The sequence below is a fragment of the Lepidochelys kempii genome, chromosome 6 (genome assembly GCF_965140265.1).
Source record: "Lepidochelys kempii isolate rLepKem1 chromosome 6, rLepKem1.hap2, whole genome shotgun sequence".
Taxonomy (NCBI): Eukaryota; Metazoa; Chordata; order Testudines; family Cheloniidae; genus Lepidochelys; species Lepidochelys kempii.
Genome location: NC_133261.1, coordinates 103,380,517 through 103,401,399, shown reverse-complemented (window position 1 = coordinate 103,401,399; position 20,883 = coordinate 103,380,517). Strand labels below are relative to the sequence as shown.

At 42.7% G+C, this 20,883-nt stretch overlaps 1 protein-coding gene across 1 annotated transcript in view; it reads left to right on the top strand.

The window, feature by feature from the left end:
* CATSPERB (cation channel sperm associated auxiliary subunit beta) overlaps window positions 1-20,883 on the top strand; it is a 101,612-nt gene that overhangs the window by 43,115 nt on the left and 37,614 nt on the right. The window contains exons 14-19 of the mRNA XM_073350352.1: window positions 389-533; window positions 1,286-1,437; window positions 2,743-2,897; window positions 4,863-5,056; window positions 14,318-14,671; window positions 19,398-19,537. Of these exons, the coding sequence (XP_073206453.1) occupies window positions 389-533; window positions 1,286-1,437; window positions 2,743-2,897; window positions 4,863-5,056; window positions 14,318-14,671; window positions 19,398-19,537 (1,140 nt within the window). The remainder of the gene's footprint in view (window positions 1-388; window positions 534-1,285; window positions 1,438-2,742; window positions 2,898-4,862; window positions 5,057-14,317; window positions 14,672-19,397; window positions 19,538-20,883) is intronic.

Here is a 20,883-nt window from a genome sequence, read left to right as displayed (position 1 = left end):
TTAAATCACGTGTGACTTTGTGGAGTGAGGTACTGCTCATCTTAAGTAAGGATAGGCCTTTAATTGGGGCGGGAGGGAGGAAATACTCAAATAGTGAGTTAGTTAATTATGAACAAATTTTAGTTACAGGGAAACCTTGTAATGCCAGATAGGGGTTATTTTCTAAAAACATCAAGTTGTAGATATTGAGACAGCTTGGTATTTCTGTAATACTTATGTATGCATGCAATAAAATGTATTGCATTTTTATAACTGTGAGGCTGGGGTGTTTACTTTGATTATTTCCAGCAAATGTTAATTTGAAAAAGATTCTGTCTCTATAATACTCTATGAACAAGCTGTGAATGCAGATAGCAGTTTAACAGTCACAACTGTTTCTTTTCCATAGGTCTGGTTTTCTGAGGATGGAGGCAACACTTTTATGTTGTTAATCACTCTGGAGAATGAAATAGTTATAAAAACAAATACATGTGTTTATAGTCACTCAATTGCATTTGTGACAGACAAGGGAAGCATCTTCTTTGCTAAGGCAGGTGAGGAATTCAGAATTAGTTCTGCAGTGGTCAGGAACTGACCCAGGGCAGCTGCTTTGCTAACCATGCTCCAGAAAAAACAATTAAAGCTATTTTTTGTTACATTATTTTACGGTACATTGGCTGATGGGATTCAAGAAATCTTTTAAACTGCTACAAAAAATAATGTATTCAATTCATATCTTCTGTTAAGTTTTGAATGAACTGTCATTTGGTTGGAAAACTTGTGTTACTAACATTAACATACACATCTAAAACTGCAAAGCAGATAATCTGATTGGGCTGAGCATCAATAATGGTATGCTCTACACTATGATAGAAGTCAGTGGGAGTTTTGTCATTGACTTAACTCATTGCAGGACTGAGCCTTGGGGCTTTGAGCCTGCAATGAGTATGTATGCATGGATCCCTTGACCCAGGCAGAGCCTCTTTGACGATAATGGACACAAGGGCCTATCTCAGTGCTCAGTGCAGGATCAGGACCTTAAATAGTATGTGCCTTAGGAGATAATCATTCAATTACATTTGTTTGTGATTTTGCTCTAAACAGTTTTTATTTATTAACTTACCATAAGCTTGTTTCTTCAAAGATTTTTGAAACCAGAGGCTTCATCCTGAGCCATCACAGCTCCCTCAGAAGCCAGCAGCACCCTTCAGCCCTATTGCAATAAACCTAAACTCACTACGCTACCAAGTTTTGCTTGTGCAGGTGACCTATTTTCAACTTGTTGTCCTATGTTCTTTCTCTGTAGGTTTAGAAAGATATACCAAGCTTACGACATCAGCACACAATGTTTTCAATTTGTACTACGACCACTTGGGGTCTTTAAATATAATTTCTCTGAATGAATCAGTCTCTGATAGTCTGGAAATAAGACTGCTTGATGTTATCACTCTAATGCAGGTTAGTTGTATAACCAAATTATCAAACTGTTGTAGAATACTTTTAAAACCACTCCTCCCTCCCAGTGCACAAAGTTCAAGGAAACTGGGTTTCATATGAGGAGGTGGATGGACAACTGCAAGGATGCTGTGCAGCGCCTGTTTGAGTATTTCTCGTCCGCAACCTGGAATAAGTCACAGACCTTTCTTACTTTTACGCTGAGCACAACTGAGTGTGGGTATAGTAGTCCATCTCTCCATTCCATCTCAAACAGCATCGTCTGACCATCCTGTGGGTTCAGCACAAGTTTGCACAGGCATTTCCCCACCAGCAGATGGTGCAATGCTGTGCTTGAATAGAGCAGAGGGTTTTGAGTGTGCCCTTCACACACAAGTGGATTTCACCTTAAATGGAAGAGAGCTGAATCACCCAGTGCTGCTCACACATAGAGCAGGTGCTGGTAAATTGCATTTCTTTCTATATAGTATCTTTCACGCAAATTATTTCTCAATGCTTTGCAGAATTTGAGTTTAAATAGTAACATTTTACTTAAGTGAGCAGAGCAATTCCCATGCATATGGTGAGACAGAATAATGTACTGAATAATACCAAAAGAAGAGAAGGTATGAAGGTAAGAACTATGAGGAAATGAGCTTTCTTTCACAGTAATAGAGAGAAGTACATGATGCGGGAATAAGAAGCAGGAGGTTGAGTGGAGTTTAGTCACTCATAGGTAAAATCTGATCAGTCTATGGGCCTAAGCGACATGGCTAACCTAAAAAAATAATCACATTTCAATTATAAATATTGCAGGAAATGTGACCCTGGTCCATAGGTGCTAATAATGATGCAGTAAGAATTTGGCATAATACCTGTTAAATCAAATGGGCAACAAGTAATTGTCCAATAATATAGTCTTTGTACTTACTGGGTTTTTTTCTTACTATTTAAAAACAATCAGTGAACTCAAAAGAAATACCTTTGTTGCCATTTAAAAACATTTGCAGACAGTTATACATCTCAGATGCTGCAGTTTTCCCTTTACTTAGCAAAGGAAATGACTGCTGTACCTCAAATACCACTCTCTTAAGCTTGGTTACTGTTGCCTTTTTAATGGGGTAGTATCTATTTTTAGAAAGTCCTGTAGGTGTTAGAAAATATTTGTAACATTTTATGTGGGGAGAAAAAACAGATTTTAAATGTGCTTATTTTACTAATTTGTCTTTAATCGGTTTTCAAGGCATCAGCACAATTTTCTATTTTACATTGTTTAGGCAAAGAATAAAAAGAAAAAGGATAATCACCAACATTTTCCCTTCATTCTAGGAGGATGACATAGGTTTTGATGGCCCATTGTCTCCACAATACATCACTGAACAGCAAATGGTATTTTTTGAACATATCCCATTGAATGGAAAATCAAGAAATATTCGAAAGGCAAGATTTTCTGATCTGCACAAAGGCAAAGTGTTACAATATTGGTAAATAGATTAACTCTTGATATATTATTAGTATCAAAGAGCATTCAATATTTTCATGTTTTAATCATTTAAAAGGGCATTGCTAAATACTTTTTTTCATAGTTTGTATTTTATTAAAATGTCTTAAATATCATTTTAGGAACGTGTAAACATTAGGCAAAGAGTTGCCCTCAATCATACTTTGCAAACCTACTGGCTTTAATAGGGTTACCTGGGTATAACCAAGGGCAGGTTTTAGCTGAATATAGATTTTTCTGTCAATTTTTACTTTTTCCATTCTGCAAAGGATGGGTCCAGTCTTGGTGTACTGCAAGCAAAGCTTGCACTGAAGTCTAATAGATGCTCAGTGGCCTTTGGAAAGCCTTTCTTTGCCAGATGGCTAACAGCAAACATTGGAAATTTGACCCACTTGCCCTCTGATTGTCCAATGAAGCAACGATGGCAGCAAACAGTCTAGGTAAAATAGCAGAGTCATGAAGGAAGTGGTGTTTACTAGGAGACGAGTAAGTCCAGTGGGAGTTCAATGGTAGTTTTATTTGATTTAGGACTGTAGTATCTAGCCCTTACATTTGTGTGTGTGTCTCTTAATGGAGCTTGGATTTATTGCAGCTTTTTATTTACTTCCTTCTTGTGTACACTAACATCATGTGTTAAATCAGCCCAACACTGGTGTGAGGGGTTTTTAGAGATAGTTGAGACCACATAAAGCTTCATTTTGGTCTAGTTCCTGTATTGCTTCTGGTTATTTTTGGTTTTAAATTTTGTAAATGAATGTAATGCTCATGAAAATGTCCTAATACTGCTCTGCCAGTTTACATCAGTTCTGCTTCTTCAGCCCAGTGCCTCATTTCCACAGTAGCAGACAGTCATAACCTAATTCTGTGTTGACTTTGTGTTGTATATAAATGTCTACTAGAGCATTCAATATCATTAGAGACAGTTTCTCTGTCTAATGAGCTAAATCTTACCTTCTGATTGCTGTGTGAAGTACATTGTGGCAGTACTAATGAACACCTGACACTAATGAACCACCTGACACAAACCGCCACCAGTACAACTCTTTGCTTGTCTCAGCAGACAGGCAAAGGGCTGCATAGGTAAAGAAACAAATCAACTGTGTCAATCAGCAGTTATATTTTAAATATGCTTTGAGCTCTGCAGCAAACCAAGCTTCCCCACTCTACCCTTGCCAGCAGTCACCTGTCTTTCTTCAGAAATAACAGTAGAAATCATCAGTACAGCCTCTTTCACTCTTCTTTCCCTTTGCATCTGGATTGATTTTTTTCAGCTGCAGCTTTCTGATGCACCAAGAATTTACTTCAAGCTTTGTCTACATTATGGAATTGTTATAAAAAAATTCCTACCATTTCTAAGACCAGTTCAGCTGCAGTAGTGCTGGGACCACGGGGAACCTTAGTGTAGCTGTTTCTCTGGCTCTGGCAGCATTTTTAGCACCATGTGTGTTAAAACAACATGGTGATTGAAAACAGCTACCATCGTAAGAGAGCCTCTGCACTAAGTCCTCCAGAGGCAGGAACATAGTAGAAGAGGAACAGTGGCAGTGACTGCTTTTGTAGTCCATGGGCTGGAATATCAACTTCAGAGGGGTTGCACTGGAGCTCCACAGCCTGCCTGCAGGTTAGGAAGTGAATTCTATCTCTGCAACTCGCACCCAACATTGTACACAGTCCAACTGTTCTGGCTTTGTGCTGGAAACAGACATGGGTAATTTCTACTCTAATAGACCTGACTAGCACCCCAGTTCATGAAAGCATATCCATTCAGGAATGGTGGTTAAACATATGCTTAACTGTCTAAACTTATGCTTAAATCCTATTGAAGTCAATTCGATTTATGTATGTGCTTAAGTAGGATTGTGAATAGGGTTGGACTTAAGCATGTGTACATTCTTTAATTAGCAAATTGTCTAATGTCATAACAAATGTATGCTTCCTGCCCATGTAGGCCATTCGGATCAGCTACAATAGTCAATGTTTTCCATCATGGATATCCTCCACAATATTTATCCTCTGTCGTCGTAGACATTCTGAGGAGGTTTCCCTTTGAATCTGAAGGTAGAAGCCCTTTTGTAGGTAATTCTTTACGTGTACTGAAGGCGCCAGACATCACCAAAGTTAAGCTTCAGCTTGTTCCTGAACGTAAGTTACAGATACTATTGATTCTGTACAGTAATGAGGTCCTTTTTTTGGAAGATAACCTGTTATATATGACCTTTTACAAAAAGAAATCACCCATTCTAGCTGTCTGAATGTACACTATATTTAACCTGCAGATAAAGGAATTCATATTTCAGTGGGGTTAGTTCTCCAAAAGTGTAAAACTGAATTTCTTTTCTATTTCTTCATGGCTAGATATCTCAAATTCTTCTCTGAGTCCTTGTCTTTGCTTTGACAGGCAAGCAAGTCCTGGGCACCAGCAAAGTGGTCAGTTCTTAAGAGTTATTCAGTATTGGCTAAATCAATGATTCCACTACCAGTACCAGCTACCTCTTTTCATGTAGGATTAATATAGAAGTGCCTTCTCCTCAATTGACACCAGCACCAGATAGATTTATTCTACCCCAGGATCTCCAGAGGAATTGAAATCCCTTCTTTTGTCAGGAGACATGCACCTGTCAATATGAGTCACAAGACTGTCATCAAAACCAACTGAATCTTCAGTACTGACCATAGCTTAGACTTTACCACAAATTACTCCGCCTTCTACTGCATGCCCCACTTTTGAATTTGATGTCTCTTATCAGATTCACAACACAGAGATGAGAACACACTACCTTATTTTCCTAGGAGTCCCTTCCTAGACTATCAGTCAGAAAGGGTGTCTTGGGTGTCCAGGCAGGATAGGGATGAACAATTCCACCCACAGCAAATGCCCTCATGTCAGTCTCCATGGTTCTATAGTACAGGACATTCTAACAGCAGAAAACCTTCTACAAGGGAAATGAAAGAGGTTCTACATTTGGTCTGCTTCCTTTTGAGTCACAGCTATCTCATGTTTTAGATTACTTATTCCTAAAAAATGGGGGGCTGTCACTGAGTTAAATTAGAGTGCATTTGGCAGCTATTAGCAGCTTCCCCTCCATTAGATGGTTTCTTGATTTTTTTTTTTTTCCCCTCGCACAAAGACATAGGTTTATCAAGTGGTTACTGAAACTTTTTTTTCCTATTAAGGTAAATTACCTGTACTTTGGGATCATAATTTGGTCCTTCTAGCACTTGAGTCCCCTGTTTAAGCTTTAGCAAGACGTTCTTTCCTACATTTGCAGTGAAGACATCTTTCCTAGTAGCTACTATGTCAGCTAAGACTAAATAGTATCCAAATTCTAGCTTAATTAAGACATTCAATGACCAATATTTTACTCTAAATTTCATGCCAATCTTGAAGAAGCAAGATTTCACTCGTTAGAGAGTATTAGCCTTTTATTTCCAAAGACTAAAGTCCTTAAGAACCTCCCAGATGCTCTTTATTTCATTTGCAGAAAGGTTCACCTGTTTCCACTCAGAGTATTGAACTTGGTTTCAGGGTGAATAAGAACATGTTATAAAATCATGACATTAGACCCCTCCCCACCCAGACTATTCTTAGAGCTCACTCCACTAGACTTGGGTCTACATCTGTAGCCTTGTTGAAAAGTATCTCTGTTATAGATATTTGTAAAGAGGTTATTTGGGGCTCTATTCATACCTTCTCGAGGCAGTAGGCTAGAAGTCTAGAGACTTCTGGATTGGAATCCTCTTTTGGCAGTGCAGTACTTCATTTGTACTAGACAGGATGCTGAACACCCTCTCCATAATTAGTTTACTGCTTGGGTGGCACTTTCAGTGGAAAATCCATAGGGACAATTGCTCGGAGAGTTTACCTGTACAGTAACTGGTAGTCTTTAAGATGTCTTGTCCCTGTTGATGTTCTTCTACCCATCTTCCTTCACCTCTGCTTCAGAGTCCCTAGCTTATGCTGGGTACTGTGATGGAGTGGTGATTGGTCCTGCCACACTGCCCTTTATACCCTTGGAATGGAGCACAATGATAACTAGGATGCATGTGTGGACCAAACAGTTAGTTATTCCTGGCAAAAATCTCCGACCACAGGCATACTGGGTGCATGCACATCTGAAGCAGAACACCTATAGAGACAAAGCATCTTGAAGAACTCCAGTTGCTGTACAGGTAAATAACATCTCCTTTCTTTTCCAAAATCTGAAATGTCTGAATATCAGACAGGTGACGATTTCAAATTGCATTACTCTATTCTCTGCCCCAAAATTCCATACATTAATGTTCTCTAATAGTGGTATTTCTAGTTAATAGGATTAAAAAAATAATTTATAACTTGCTAGTTATCAACTTTTAAATTCCATCTGCCTTCTCTGATAACTTACTTCATTACTTACATATCTGCCTTCCATAGAAAAGTTGGGGGACATTATATGGGTTTATTATTACTTAACATTTATAGTGTGGTAGCACCTAAAAGCAACAACCTCACTGAGCTACTTTCTGCAAGGCTCTGTGTAAATACAAAATAAATGATAGTCCCTGCCCCAAAGAGCTTACTGTTTAGGGCCAAATCCTTTAACTTGGAGAATTCAGGACCTGTGTAGCAAGGAAGGGTGGAAACATCTAGAGGAGGGGGAGCAGGAGCAGCTCTGAGAATGGGAAATGTAAGACCCAGCCTCTAATTTGGAAGAAAATGACTCTCCTTTCGCTGACCACAAAGGTGCCATTCCAGATGGTGCCAGCAATTGGTGCAGAGGAGGAGAGGTCCATAGAGAAGTGAGCATCATGGGTTTTCTCATTCACAGTACCAAAGTAAGAGCCATCCGGGGTACATGAGGCTGGCATGGTACCGTGCTCTGTAATGATCCTGCTAGTTCTCCTGTGTCCACCAGCACCAATAGCACTGGCTCTTGTACTGCTGGCAATGTTGGCACCGACAGGATCAGGAGATCCCTGGCAACCACAAATGCCTCCGGCATGGCCGGTACTGAGATAGTGTCAGAGTGTGGTGCCACGGATGTGGAAGGAGTTCCTTCTGGCTTCGGACTTGATGGCACCCCCGTAGGCACCAGAATCAATGGTTCCATCTTCTGCGGTATCAAAGCAGAGGAGTACTTAGACTGCACTCTACTCTTATCCCCATGCTTAGTAGACCTTAGTGCCAACAATCTCCCCTGCTTCTTATGCCTCTTCTTAGGCTCTGGTGATGGTGAACGCTGTTAGGACTCAGATATGGTATGCACATGTGCATCACTCAAGAGGAACAAAAGTATATATACCCATTATTTAACAATGAAATCAGAACTGTATTTTAACAAAATTTGAGACAATTTTCTCTTCCTTCATTGTTAATTATTGGTAAGAAATATTCATATGTAATGCTTATATTACATAGTGTCCAAAGGCCCCATAGTACTAGATGATATACAAACACATATGAAGATATATAAACCCTGAAGATCTAAGGAGACAAGTGACATATAAAGAGTGGAGGAAGAGAGTGTTACAAGCACAAACGTGCTGAGAATTGTGAGTTGTTTGCAGACTTCCTCATTTTTCTTTCAGAGTAGCCAAATGAGCAATATTACATCCATCGTTAACATATTTTGAAAAGCCATTGTATTCTAAACCCCAATTTTCACTCCCTCTAAAGACTTCCTTTGAGTCTGTAAGTCCACATGTTTTTTTCTCAGCCTCCGGCTGAAACTGAAATTTTACAACCAGTTCAGAAGAGCTGCCCTGGAGTTATACAAGCATGAAAAAAGTGTCTGTTTTTTTTAATATAGATATATAATTTTTTAATGGAGTCTAGCTTGAACTCCACTCAAAATGGGGGTTTTTTTGTTTTGTTTTTTTAAGAAATGCCATAGACTTAGTTTTCCAAGAGGAAAAATTACTATGATATACTTAAAGAAATTTTATATACAATAAATTATAAGCAATTGAAATGGTGCCACTGAAAGAGAGTGTATTGCCACCCTTAAACTTATTCCAGAAATGGTCATTTGTATCAATACTGAAAGCTGAAAATTCACCCACCCAAAAATGCCCTTCTGTAAACCTAGGGCTGGATGCTGCCTCCTGCTGCTGTACACAAACCACCCACGGATTTCCTCAGTATCAAAACCCCATGCTGGAGTAGAATTGGTAGTGCAGTTCTTATGTCATGGTAAGAGGAGGCACACGGCATTTCACACTATCAGAGCCTATGTTTCATAAAATGTGTCACAGTTATAACTAACACAGATGTTTGAAATCCAATATGAGGTTTTATTTCTAAACTATTACTTATGAGCATTCTTTATTGAAATTACGAGCCAGATTCTGACACCATGAGTCACACTGAATAATATGTTAATTTACATATGGACATACCAGTGAAGGAATAAGGTACTGCTCAATTTGAGTAAGGTCTTGTCTACACTACGAAATTAGGTTGAATTTATAGAAGTCGGTTTTGTAGAAAGTGTTTATACAGTCGATTGTGTGTGTCTCCACACAAATGCTCTAAGTGCATGTAGTCGGCGGAGTGTGTCCACAGTACCAAGGAAACCGTCGACTTCCGGAGCGTTGCACTGTGGGTAGCTATCCCACAGTTCCCGCAGTCTCCACCGCCCATTTGAATTCTGGGTAGAAATCCCAATGCCTGATGGGGCTAAAACATTGTCGCGGGTGGTTCTGGGTACATATCGTCAGGCCCCCCTTCTCTCCCTCCCTTCCTCCATGAAAGCAAGGTCAGACAATCGTTTTGCGCCTTTTTTCTTGAGTTATCTGTGCAGACGCCATACCACGGCAAGCATGGAGCCCACTCAGCTAACCGTCACCGTAGGTCTCCTGGGTGCTGGCAGATGTGGTACTGCATTGCTACACAGCAGCAGTTTATTGCCTTTTGGCAGCAGACAGTGCAGTATGACTGGTAGCCGTCGTCGACGTAGTCCTGGGTGCTCTTTTAACCAACCTCAATGAGGTCGGGCGCCTGGGCAAACATGGGAGTGACTCAGCCAGGTCATTTCCCTTTTAAGTTTCGTCTCATGGCGATTCAGTCCTACTGGCAGTGCACTGTCTTTTAATCTGAAGCCAGCAGAAGACAATGGCCAGCAGTCATACTGCACCGTCTTCTGCCGAGCACCCAGGAGATAACGATGGCTAGCGGTCGTACTGCACAGTCTGCTGCCAGCAAGATGTATAAAGATAGATTAAGTGGATCAAAACAAGAAATAGACCAGATTTGTTTTGTATTCATTTTCTCCTCCCTCCTTCTGTGAAATCAACGGCCTGCTAAACCCAGTTTTGAGTTCTATCCTTGAGGTTTTGAGTTCTATCCTTGAGGGGGCCATTCTGTTTCTTGCAAAGCCACCCCCTCTGTTGATTTTAATACCCTATAAGCCAACCCTGTAAGCCATGTTGTCAGTCACCCCTCCCTCCATCAGAGCAATGGCAAACAATCGTTCCGCACCCTTTTCCCTGGATTGCCCAAGCAGGAGTAGATGCAATAGCACAGCAAGCATGGAGCCCGTTCAGCTCACCGCAGCAGTTATGACCATTGCAAACACCTCGCACATTATCGTGCAGTGTATGCAGAACCAGCACCTGAAAAACCAGGCGAGGAGGCGACGGCAGCATGGTGATGAGGACATGAACGCACTTTTCTCTAAAACTGCGTTCCCCCGCAATTTGGAGATCATGGTGTTAATGGGGCAGGCTCATGCCATGGAACGCCAATTCTGGGCCCGGGAAACAAGCACAGGGTGGTGGGACCACATAGTGTTGCAGGTCTGGGATGATTCCCAGTGGCTCCAAAACTTTTGCATGTGTAAGGGCACTTTCATGGAACTTTGTGACTTGCTTTCCCCTGCCCTGAAGCACAAGAATACCAAGATGAGAGAGCAGCCCTCACAGTTTTCACAAGTGAGTGGCAATAGCCCTGTTCAAGCTTGCAACGCCAGACAGCTACCAGTCAATCGGGAATCAATTTGGAGTGGGCAAATCTACTGTGGGGGTTGCTGTGATGCAAGTAGCCAACGCAATTATTGAGCTGCTGCTATCAAAGGTAGTGACTCTGGGAAATGTGCAGGCCATAGAGGATGGCTTTGCTGCAATGGGATTCCCTAACTGTGGTGGGGCCATAGACGGAACCCATATCCCTATCTTGGCACCGGAGCACCAAGCCGCCGAGTACATAAACCGCAAGGGGTACTCTCCAATAGTGCTGCAAGCACTGATGGATCACAAGGGACGTTTCACCAACATCAACGTGCAATGGCCGGGAAAGGTTCATGACGCTCACATCTTCAGGAACTCTGGTCTGTTTAAATGGCTGCAGGAAGGGATTTACTTCCCAAACCAGAAAATAACTGTTGGGGATGTTGAAATGCCTATAGTTATCCTTGGGGACCCAGCCTAACCCTTAATGCTCTGGCTCATGAAGCCGTACACAGGCACCCTGGACAGTAGTCAGGAGCTGTTCAACTGTAGGCTGAGCAAGTGCAGAATGGTGGTAGAGTGTGCATTTGGATGTTTAAAGGGTTGCTGGTGCAGTTTCCTGACTCAGTTAGACCTCAGTGAAACCAATATTCCCATTGTTATTGCTGCTTGCTGTGTGCTCCACAATCTCTGTGAGAATAAGGGGGAGACATTTATGGCGGGATGGGAGGTTGATGCAAATCGCCTGGCCGCTGAATACGTGCAGCCAGACACCAGGGCGGTTAGAAGAGCATAGCAGGAAGCGGTGCGCATCAAAGAAGCTTTGAAAATCAGTTTCATGACTGGCCAGGATACTGTGAGACACTTCTGTTTGTTTCTCCTTGATGAAAACCCGCCCCTTTGGTTGCCTCTAAATTCCCTGTAAGCCACCCCCCTTTGATCACAGCTTGCTTGCAAAGGAAATAAAGTCACTATCATTTAAAAAACATGTATTCTTTATTAATTGCTTATAAAAATAGAGAGATAACTCACAAGGTAGCCTGGGTGGGGTGTGGGAGGAGGGTAGGAGGGAAGGAAAAGGCCACTTTAAAACGTGTTGAATGCCAGCCTTCTGTTGCTTGGGCTGTCCCCTGCGGTGGAGTGGTTGGGTGCCTGGAGCCTCCCACCCCGCGTTCTTGGGTGTCTGGGTGAGGAGGCTATGGAACTTGGGGAGGAGGGAGGGCAGTTAAGCAGGGGCTGCAGCAGCAGTCTGTGATCCTGCTGCCATTCATGAACGTCCACCAGACGCCGGAGTATGTCCGTTTGATCCCACAGTAGCCCCAGCATTTCCTCATGCCTCCTCTGATCTTCCTGCTGCCACCTCTCCTCACGTTCATCGACCACCATCCTGTACTCTGCTATTGTGTCCCTCCACACAGCTCTGTCAGTGCCGGACAACTGCGTGAGCTCAGAGAATATGTCATCGCGCTTGCGTTTTTTTTCGTTGCCTTATCTGGGATAGGCTTTGGGACAGAGGAGGGAGGCTTGAAACATTTGCAGCTACTGGAGGAAAAAAGGGAGTGAAGTATTTAAAAAGATACATTTTACAGAACAATGGCTATACTCTTTCACGGTGAACAACGCTATTCACATTACATAGCACATGTGATTTTGATACAAGGTCGCATTTTGCATCTTATATTGAGTGCCTGCGGCTTTGCTGTTAGAGATCCCACATGCAGGGCTGGGCAACAGAATTCGGCTTACAGGCGGCCGTGGTAAGCCATAGTCTTTCGGCTTCTGCAACCTTCATAACAGCAGCCCCCTCCTTTCCCATACCAAGCAAAGCCCGTTGAGTTGGCCATTTAGTGCTGCAGTTTTCCTGTTAACGTGCAGCAGCAGAAACCAAACTAACTCCCTTGCCCCATCCAATTCTCTGGGATGATTGCTTTTCCCCTTCCCCCACCACCTGGCTGGTATCGGGGAAGATTCCTGCTAGCCAAACGTGAACAGCTCAGCACCAATGGCCCCCCATCCCACCGCGTGGCTAACTACGTGGAGGATTTCTTTTCAGCCACAGGCAAACAGCCCAGTAGGAATGGGCACCTCTGAATGTCCCCTTAATCAAATTCCCCTATTTCAACCAGGTTACCATGAACGATATCACTCTCCTGAGGATAACACAGAGAGATAAAGAATGGATGTTGCTTGAATGCTAGCAAACACCGGGACCATACGCTGCCAGGCTTTGTCATGCAATGATACCAGATTACTTGTTACTAGCATGGCGTGATAAAGTGTCCTACCATGAAGGACGGAATAAGGCTGCTTTCCCCAGAAACCTTCTGCAAAGGCTTTCAGAGTACCTCCAGGAGAGCTTCATGGAGATGTCCCTGGAGGATTTCTGCTCCATCCCCAGACACGTTAACAGACTTTCCAGTAGCAGTACTGGCCATGAATGCATCCCAAGTCCTCAGGGCTACTTAATCATTAAAAAACGCTTGCTTTTATAACATGTATTATATTTAAAAAGGTAAACTCACCAGAGGTCCCTTCTCCGGCTTTGTTGGGTTGGGAGAGCATTTCAGTCAGGGTGATAAAAAGATCCTGGCTGTCGGAGAGAACGGTGTGCTGTGTGCTCTCCCCAAGCTTGTCCTCCTCCTCCTCATCTTCCCCATCTGCAAAATCATCAGCCATGGTGGAGAGTACCCCATCATCGGAGTCCACAGACAGGAGTGGAGTAATGGTGGCAGCCCCCCCTGGAATTGCATGCAGCTCAGCGTAGAAGTGGCATGTCTGGGGCTCTGACCCGGAGCATCCATTTGATTCTTTGGTTTTCTGGTACGCTTGTCTGAGCTCCTTAAGTTTCACACTGCAATGTGTTGCATCCCTGATGTAGCCTCTGTCCCTCATGGCATCTGAGATTTTTTGAAATGTTTTGGCATTTTGTCTTTTGGAACGTAGTTCTGATAGCACGGATTCCTCTCCCCATACAGCGATCAGATCCAGTACCTCCCATTCGGTCCATGCTGGAGCTCTTTTTCAATTCTGGGACTGCATGATCACCTGTACTGATGAGCTCGCCTGGCCAAACAGGAAATGAGATTCAAATGTTCCCGGGGCTTTTCCTGTACACCTGGCTAGTGCATCCGAGTTCAGAGTACTGTCCAGAGTGGTCACAATGGTGCACTGTGGAATAGCTCCCGGAGGCCAATACCTTCGAATTGCATCCACACTAACCCTAATTCGAAACGGCGATGTCAATTTCAGCGCTAATCCCGTCGTTGGGGAGGAGTACCGAGATCGATTTTAAGAGCCCTTTATGTCGAAAAAATGGCTTCGTTTTGTGGACAGGTGCAGGGTTAATTCGGATTTAACGCTGCTAAATCCAACATAAACTCGTAGTGTAGACCAGGCCTAAGGGTGCCATAATCTGGCCCTAGATTTGCAAACTAAAAATTACTGAACAGAAAATGTAATTATTCTGTTTTCTTAATTTAGATTATAATGGTAGGCTGAAGGTTGTTACTACTCCATTTAAATCTTCTGATATTGAGAAGACTGTGGTGATTCCTGGCTTTAGCAGCTTCCTGATTGTTGAAGTTCTGGATAATCTGACTGCTTTGGCAGATGCTACCATGCCTGAGAGAGTGCCTTTCAACAGAACCTTTGGGTCAGCCATGTGGTTTGTGTATGACTTTGGCACTACGAATGGAAGAAAATGGAAGATTATAGTAGGCACCTGTAGATACTGGGTACGAGAGCTTGATGATAATCTACCACTGAATGCCATTAAATACTTGGATCTTACCCAAACCTTCAATTTTGGATTCAGAGTAACCCCTGTTGATACAGGTGAGACATTTTGAATTTTGTTTTTATTTCTTGAGCTCTATAGTCTGAACACAAAATGTAAAATAGATATGAGGCTGGTTTGGGTGAATTTTACATGATAATGGCCAGATACTGATTTCAGTTAGATGTAAATTTGGAGTAACTCCAATGAAGACAATGTCCTACATTTCAAGCCCCTGCCACTTGGTGGAATTATAAACTGAAATTATACATGGTTGTTTTTGGACAAAAAGAAATTTTTGAACCATATTCTATTTACCTCCACTCTCTCCTCACACCCAAAGCCAAGCACCTTAGTATGGCCATTGTAACATTTACAACATTTTGACAGATGGTTTTGCTTTGCACTCATGACTGGGTTAATTTTAAAACTTAAAACTTCTTATATGTGAAGGGTTCGGTCCCAGAGACCCCTTGGGACTGTCACCTGATGTGCTAAAATTACCTCTGAGCCTGTTTTCCCTGCCAGCTTGGGACTCCAGAACCCCGCCTTGTGGAACCAGACATGCTAGCCTGCTGCAACACAGACCCAGGGTCCGGGCCACACCCCAAAAGCTGTAGGCTTTAAGTGAAAACAGCTCTGCAGGTTACCTGATTCCAGCACCCAGCTTCCAATAGGATCCAAACCCAAAATAAATCCATTTCACTCTGAATAAAGCTTATACAGGGTAAACTCATAAATTGTCCGCCTTCTATAAAACTGATGGAGAGATATGCACATCTGTTTGCTCCCAAAGGTATTAATCACTTTTTCTGGGTTTACTAATAAACAAAAGTGATTTTATTAAGTATAAAAAAGTAGGATTTAAGTCAGGGGCAGGCAAACTTTTTGGCCTGAGGGCCACATTGGGTTTCCAAAATTGTATGGAGGGCCGGTTAGGGGAGGCTATGTCTCCCCAAACAGCCAGGCATGGCCCAGCCGCCGCCTCCTATCCAATTTCCCCCCCTGTCGGCCCCCCCCAGGACTCCTACCCCCTCCACCACCCCTTGTCCCCGACCACCCTGGACCCCCCACACCTGACTGCCCCCTGCCACCCAATCCAACCCCCCTTCTCATTCCTGACTTGCCCCCCCGGGATCCCTGCCCCATCCAACCACCCCTTCTCCCTGTCCCCTGACCGCCCGCGGAACCCCTGCCCCTAACTGCCCCCTGCCGCCCCATCCAACCCCACCCTTCCTGGTTGCCCCCCCTCCAGGACCCCTGCCCCCATTCAACCCCCCTGTTCCCCTCTGACCACCCTGATTCCTATCCACACTCCCGGCCCCTGACCACCCCCCAAACTTCCCTGCCCTCTATCCAACTCCCCCGCTCCCTGCCCCCTTACTGTGCTGCCTGGAGCACCAGTGGCCGGTGGCGCTACAGCCGCGCCACCCGGAGCACCGGGTCAGGCCGCGCTCTGCAACCACGCTGCCCAGCCGCCCAGAGCGTTGCACTGGCCGCATGGCTGCAGGGGAGGGAGGGACAGCAGGGGAGGGGCTGGGGGTAGCCTCCCGGGCCAGGAGCTCAGGGACCGGGCAGGAGGGTCCTGTGGGCCGGATGTGGCCCACCTCTGGTTTAAGTGGTTCCAAGTAAGAACAGACAGAACAAAGTAAGTTACCAAGCAAAATAAAGCAAAAACATGCAAGTCTAAGCCTAATACATTAAGAAATTGATTACAGGTAATATCTTGCTCTCAGAGATGTTCCAATAAGCTTCTTTCACAGACTAGACTTCTTCGTAGTCTGGGCCCAATCCTTTCCCCTGGTACAGTCCTTGTTAGTTCCAGCAGACATCTTAGGTGTTAACTAGGGGTTTTCTCATGACTGGCCCTCCCTTTGTCCTGCTCCACCCCTTTTTATAGCTTTGGCACAAGGTGGGAATATTTTGTCTCTCTGAGTCTCCACCCCCTCCTTCTAAATGGAAAAGTACTAGATTTAAGATGGATTTCATTATCAGCTGACATGATCACATGTCCCTGTGAGACCTCATTCTTCATGACCCATGGGCTGGCTCAAATATACACAGGAAGGCTTGCAGGTAAATTAGCCATTTACAACCAATTGTCCTAGTCAATGGGAGCCATCAAGATTCTAAACCACCATTAATGGCCCACACTTTGTATAATTACAATAGGACCTCAGAGTTATACTTCATATTTCAAGATTCAGATACAAGAATGATACATGCATACAACTAGGATGAACACACTCAGCAGATTATAAGCTTTGTAATGATACCTTACAAGAGGCCTTTTGCATAAAGCATATTCCAGTTATATTATATTCACATTCATAAGCATATTTTCATAAAGCAAATGGAGTGCAATGTCACACTATGGACTTAAGGCATGATCCAAATTTCATTAAGTCAATGGCAGTCTTTCCACTGACTTCAGTGAACATTGGATCTGGCCCTCTGTTCTCAGCAAAGACAAGTAGCTTTTGACATGCTTGGAGAAATATGGTTGAAGAAATTTAATGCAAAGGTGAAGCTGATTTTTTTCTTTTAAAATGTGTGTTCATTGATTTTTCAATTACATATAAGCACCAGATGATACCCTGACTTTTGAACCATACTTTTAAAATAGTTGGCCAAATAGATGTATGACTAAATCAAACCAATGGAATAAAATAATAACAGGAAAGAGAACATGAAGTGCCAGGGGCCAGAATGATTAAACACAGTTTTTCATGTAAATAGTACCGTATGGGTGATTTTTCCACTTTTGTATTAATCCCCAGTGTCGCTGGGCCAGGCTTCTCCCCACCTCCAAAATATATGCTGCCATGCCCATTGTCTTGCAAGGAGGCTTACTTTCTTAATAGAAACCATCAAATAAACAGAAAAACAATTTTAATTCAGTCTTTTTTTTCAGGTTGCTGCTCCACCCCTCTCAGGGCCCTCTGTCAGGCTCTCAGTTCTGAGCAGCCTCAGGGCACCAGCCCCTACTTTGTTCCAGGGTACCTACCAGGAGTTAACTGTATTCCAGTTTTCAGAGTAGCAGCTGTGTTAGTTTGTATTCGCAAAAAGAAAAGGAGTACTTGTGGCACCTTAGAGACTAACCAATGTATTTGAGCATAAGCTTTCGTGAGCTACAGCTCACTTCATCAGATGCATTCAGTGGAAAATATAGTGAGGAGATACTTGTGGCACCTTAGAGACTAACCAATTTATTTGAGCATTAGCTCACGAAAGCTTATGCTCAAATAAATTGGTTAGTCTCTAAGATGCCAGAAGTACTCCTTTTCTTTTTTCTGTATTCCAGTGTGGCTCTCCCTCCCCAGGCACAGCCTGTGTCAATCAATCCCTCCTCTTCCTGCCCACTACCAACCCTTTATAGGTACAGGGGTAGCTCAGCCCTCTTTAACTGGGTACATTAGACTCACCTTCTTAGTCCAAGGGAGCTGGGCATAGCCTATCCTCAGGGACTAGCTGCCTTTTGATGCCCAGTAAGAATCAAAGAAAATTAACCATTGATGAGAGTGTTAGAAAATTAGTGTCAGTACTTTAGGACTGGTTCCTGCACATGAAGTAGCTTCAGTCATGTGAAGAGCGTCCTCACATAAATAAAGTTACTTACATATATAAATGTTTGCCAGCTCAAGCCATTAAAAAATAACTATCAGAATCCCCGGTATAGATCTCTCCCATACATGCCTATGTAAGTGAATGGAGTTGCATGGGTGTATTTCATAACAGGATTTGACCCTAAATCTGCAATTCAATCCCAGGTTGAAAATTTTAACCATATGATAATGTGGTTGATGATGTACAAAACAAAGAGCAGCACAGTACCTAGGCAAGGATTTTACATCCTAATTAGGGGTACGTAACATCCGGTGGGATTTTCCAAAGCATTCCGAGAGATATACAGGTCCCATTGGAAAATTTAATGAGACTTGTGCTCCTAAATTACTTAGGTGCTTTTGAAAATCCCATCATAGTGCAATATATTAGCAGAGGATGGTCAAATTTCAAAGTGATGCAGAGTTCTTCCTTTTAACACACACACATTGCATTGATGGATTAATGTTGGTAAGCTTTGTGGCAGAATTCTGTTTTAACAAAGAAATGGAATGAAGAATGATTGTTTGGAAAATAACAAGAAGCATGATATTCTAAGCATAAGAGGTGGCATGGAAAAAGGTGCAAAGGCCAAGGTGGGTGAAGCATACCAAAGTTGCATTGCTGAGGGTAACGATATTGGTGAGAAATGAGAGCTGAGATACAGGCCAGCATAGAATTGTGCCAGAGCACTGAGAATGAGGGTGAGAAGCTAGATTGTGAGAGGAAGTCTGATTCAAAGAGAATGGGAGTGACATGATCGAATGGTGAGACAGGAAGATAATTTTAAAAAGCAGCCCAGACTGGAAAGAGTGGGATGAGATGCAGGGAGGCCAGAGAGGAAAAAGTCAGGAAATTCTGAGATATGGTTCCCACAAAAATCTGCACTCATCTGTGTGAGGACACATTACAGTAACAGGTTAGTTGACCTGTTCGGCCAAATTAAGAAGCAACTCCTAATGTTGAGGAAGAGAACATACAGAGCTGTGAGTAGGGGATAACTCTTCCCTGTTCACTCCATATGGACACAAATCTCTTCCCTTTGAGTGGAGCATTAGGTGGCAACTCCGAGTTCAAACTTTGAGTCTTGGGCTTAATTGTTCCTCAATTGAGTTTTCCTATAGTAAGGGAGCACGTGGCTTCAAGTAATTATGATCTTCATTTCTGTGCTTGATTTCACAGACTATCCAGTCTTTCACATGCCACTAATGAAGCTAGTAGTTGGAAATCCATCCCTATTTAAAGTGAAGACAAACGATTACTGGGATGACACTGATAGTTACACGATGAAATTCTCTGTCACTAACAGTTTTTTCAAACAAGTAAGAGTAGACCAGTAGTGAGTAACATACTGGCTCCTACAATAGTATCTTTCATTTTTTATTTAGCAGAGTTTTGATAAAGGGGGACAGAGCAGATGATTATACATTGAGAGAATTTACACTTATGAAGTGACTGGGTCATGAAGAATATCTTTGTTAAAGGACTTTGCTATGAAACATTTTCAACATTTTATCAAAATTTTGTGAATATCTATTTTCTGTTGACCCTCAGTCCTTGTGTGAAGTTCTCATACATGTCACTGTGAGTTCCACCTATGGAATGGCAATGGAATGGAATCTATCTATCTAGTATATATAATATAAAATTACTTCAAAGTGCAGTATTCATTTTCACTTGTTTGTTCTTCCTTGCATCTCTGCCCACAGTGTACTTTGTTATTCATTCATATTATTCATTATCAATACAGTTTATTTTCTAACTTCCTCAGGGCAGAGACCTTGTTATCCTAGTTGTCTGTTTGTGGGTCTACATGAGCATATTGCCTATGAGGTGTGAAAGATTAATGGAGATCAGAATGTAGGCTTTAGGACCGATTAATATCAGTGTGAATGCCCCATGGGGAAGTGACACTGCCATGCCAGAGCATGGAAATCTTAGATTAATGATGGGAGAGTAACCCATCAGGTTTCACCTTGACACTCGCTTTTTTTCCTTTCCGTGTGTTTGGTGTTGGGGTAAAGGCAGTATTTGTCAGGTAATGTGGAGCAACTCAAGAAAAACTTACCCCTTTGTAAAGTTTTTTTTATTCTTTCACTGCCCCTTCCATTGCTGTGGGCTCTTTCACAAGCACAACAAAAGCACGTTAAAATAAAATCAGCACTAGTGAGATAATGACTTGTCTACACAAGTTCATATGCTATATGTACCCACATTAATTCTGTTAATCAGAACAACCCCTCTTTTATCATGTCATAATCCTAACTCACCCCTTTCCCCAAAGTATCCTGGTTCAAAAAGAATGGCCTTTACAGCATGTCCGGAAAATTAACAAGCGTGGGCTGTGGTAGATTAAGTGGGAGAGTGAATTCCTGAGTCAAGGACGCCTCACAGAGCATGTCCTGTCATCCCCCACCATTCCCCTTCCTGTCTAAAACAGATAGCTTGAGTACCCTGCTGATCACAACCATAGTCCTTTTACATGTAGAGAGAGGCAGCTGTTGTGATAATTAAACATATACATGTATCACAATTGTGAGCTCAACTGTGAGAAGTGAGGGCAAGTTCATAAACTGTCACAATAAGCTATACAAATATTGATGGGAAAGGTGCAAAAGGGAGACAAACTGAATTAGTCCAAACAAAAAGGCCTACTGATCTACGTCAG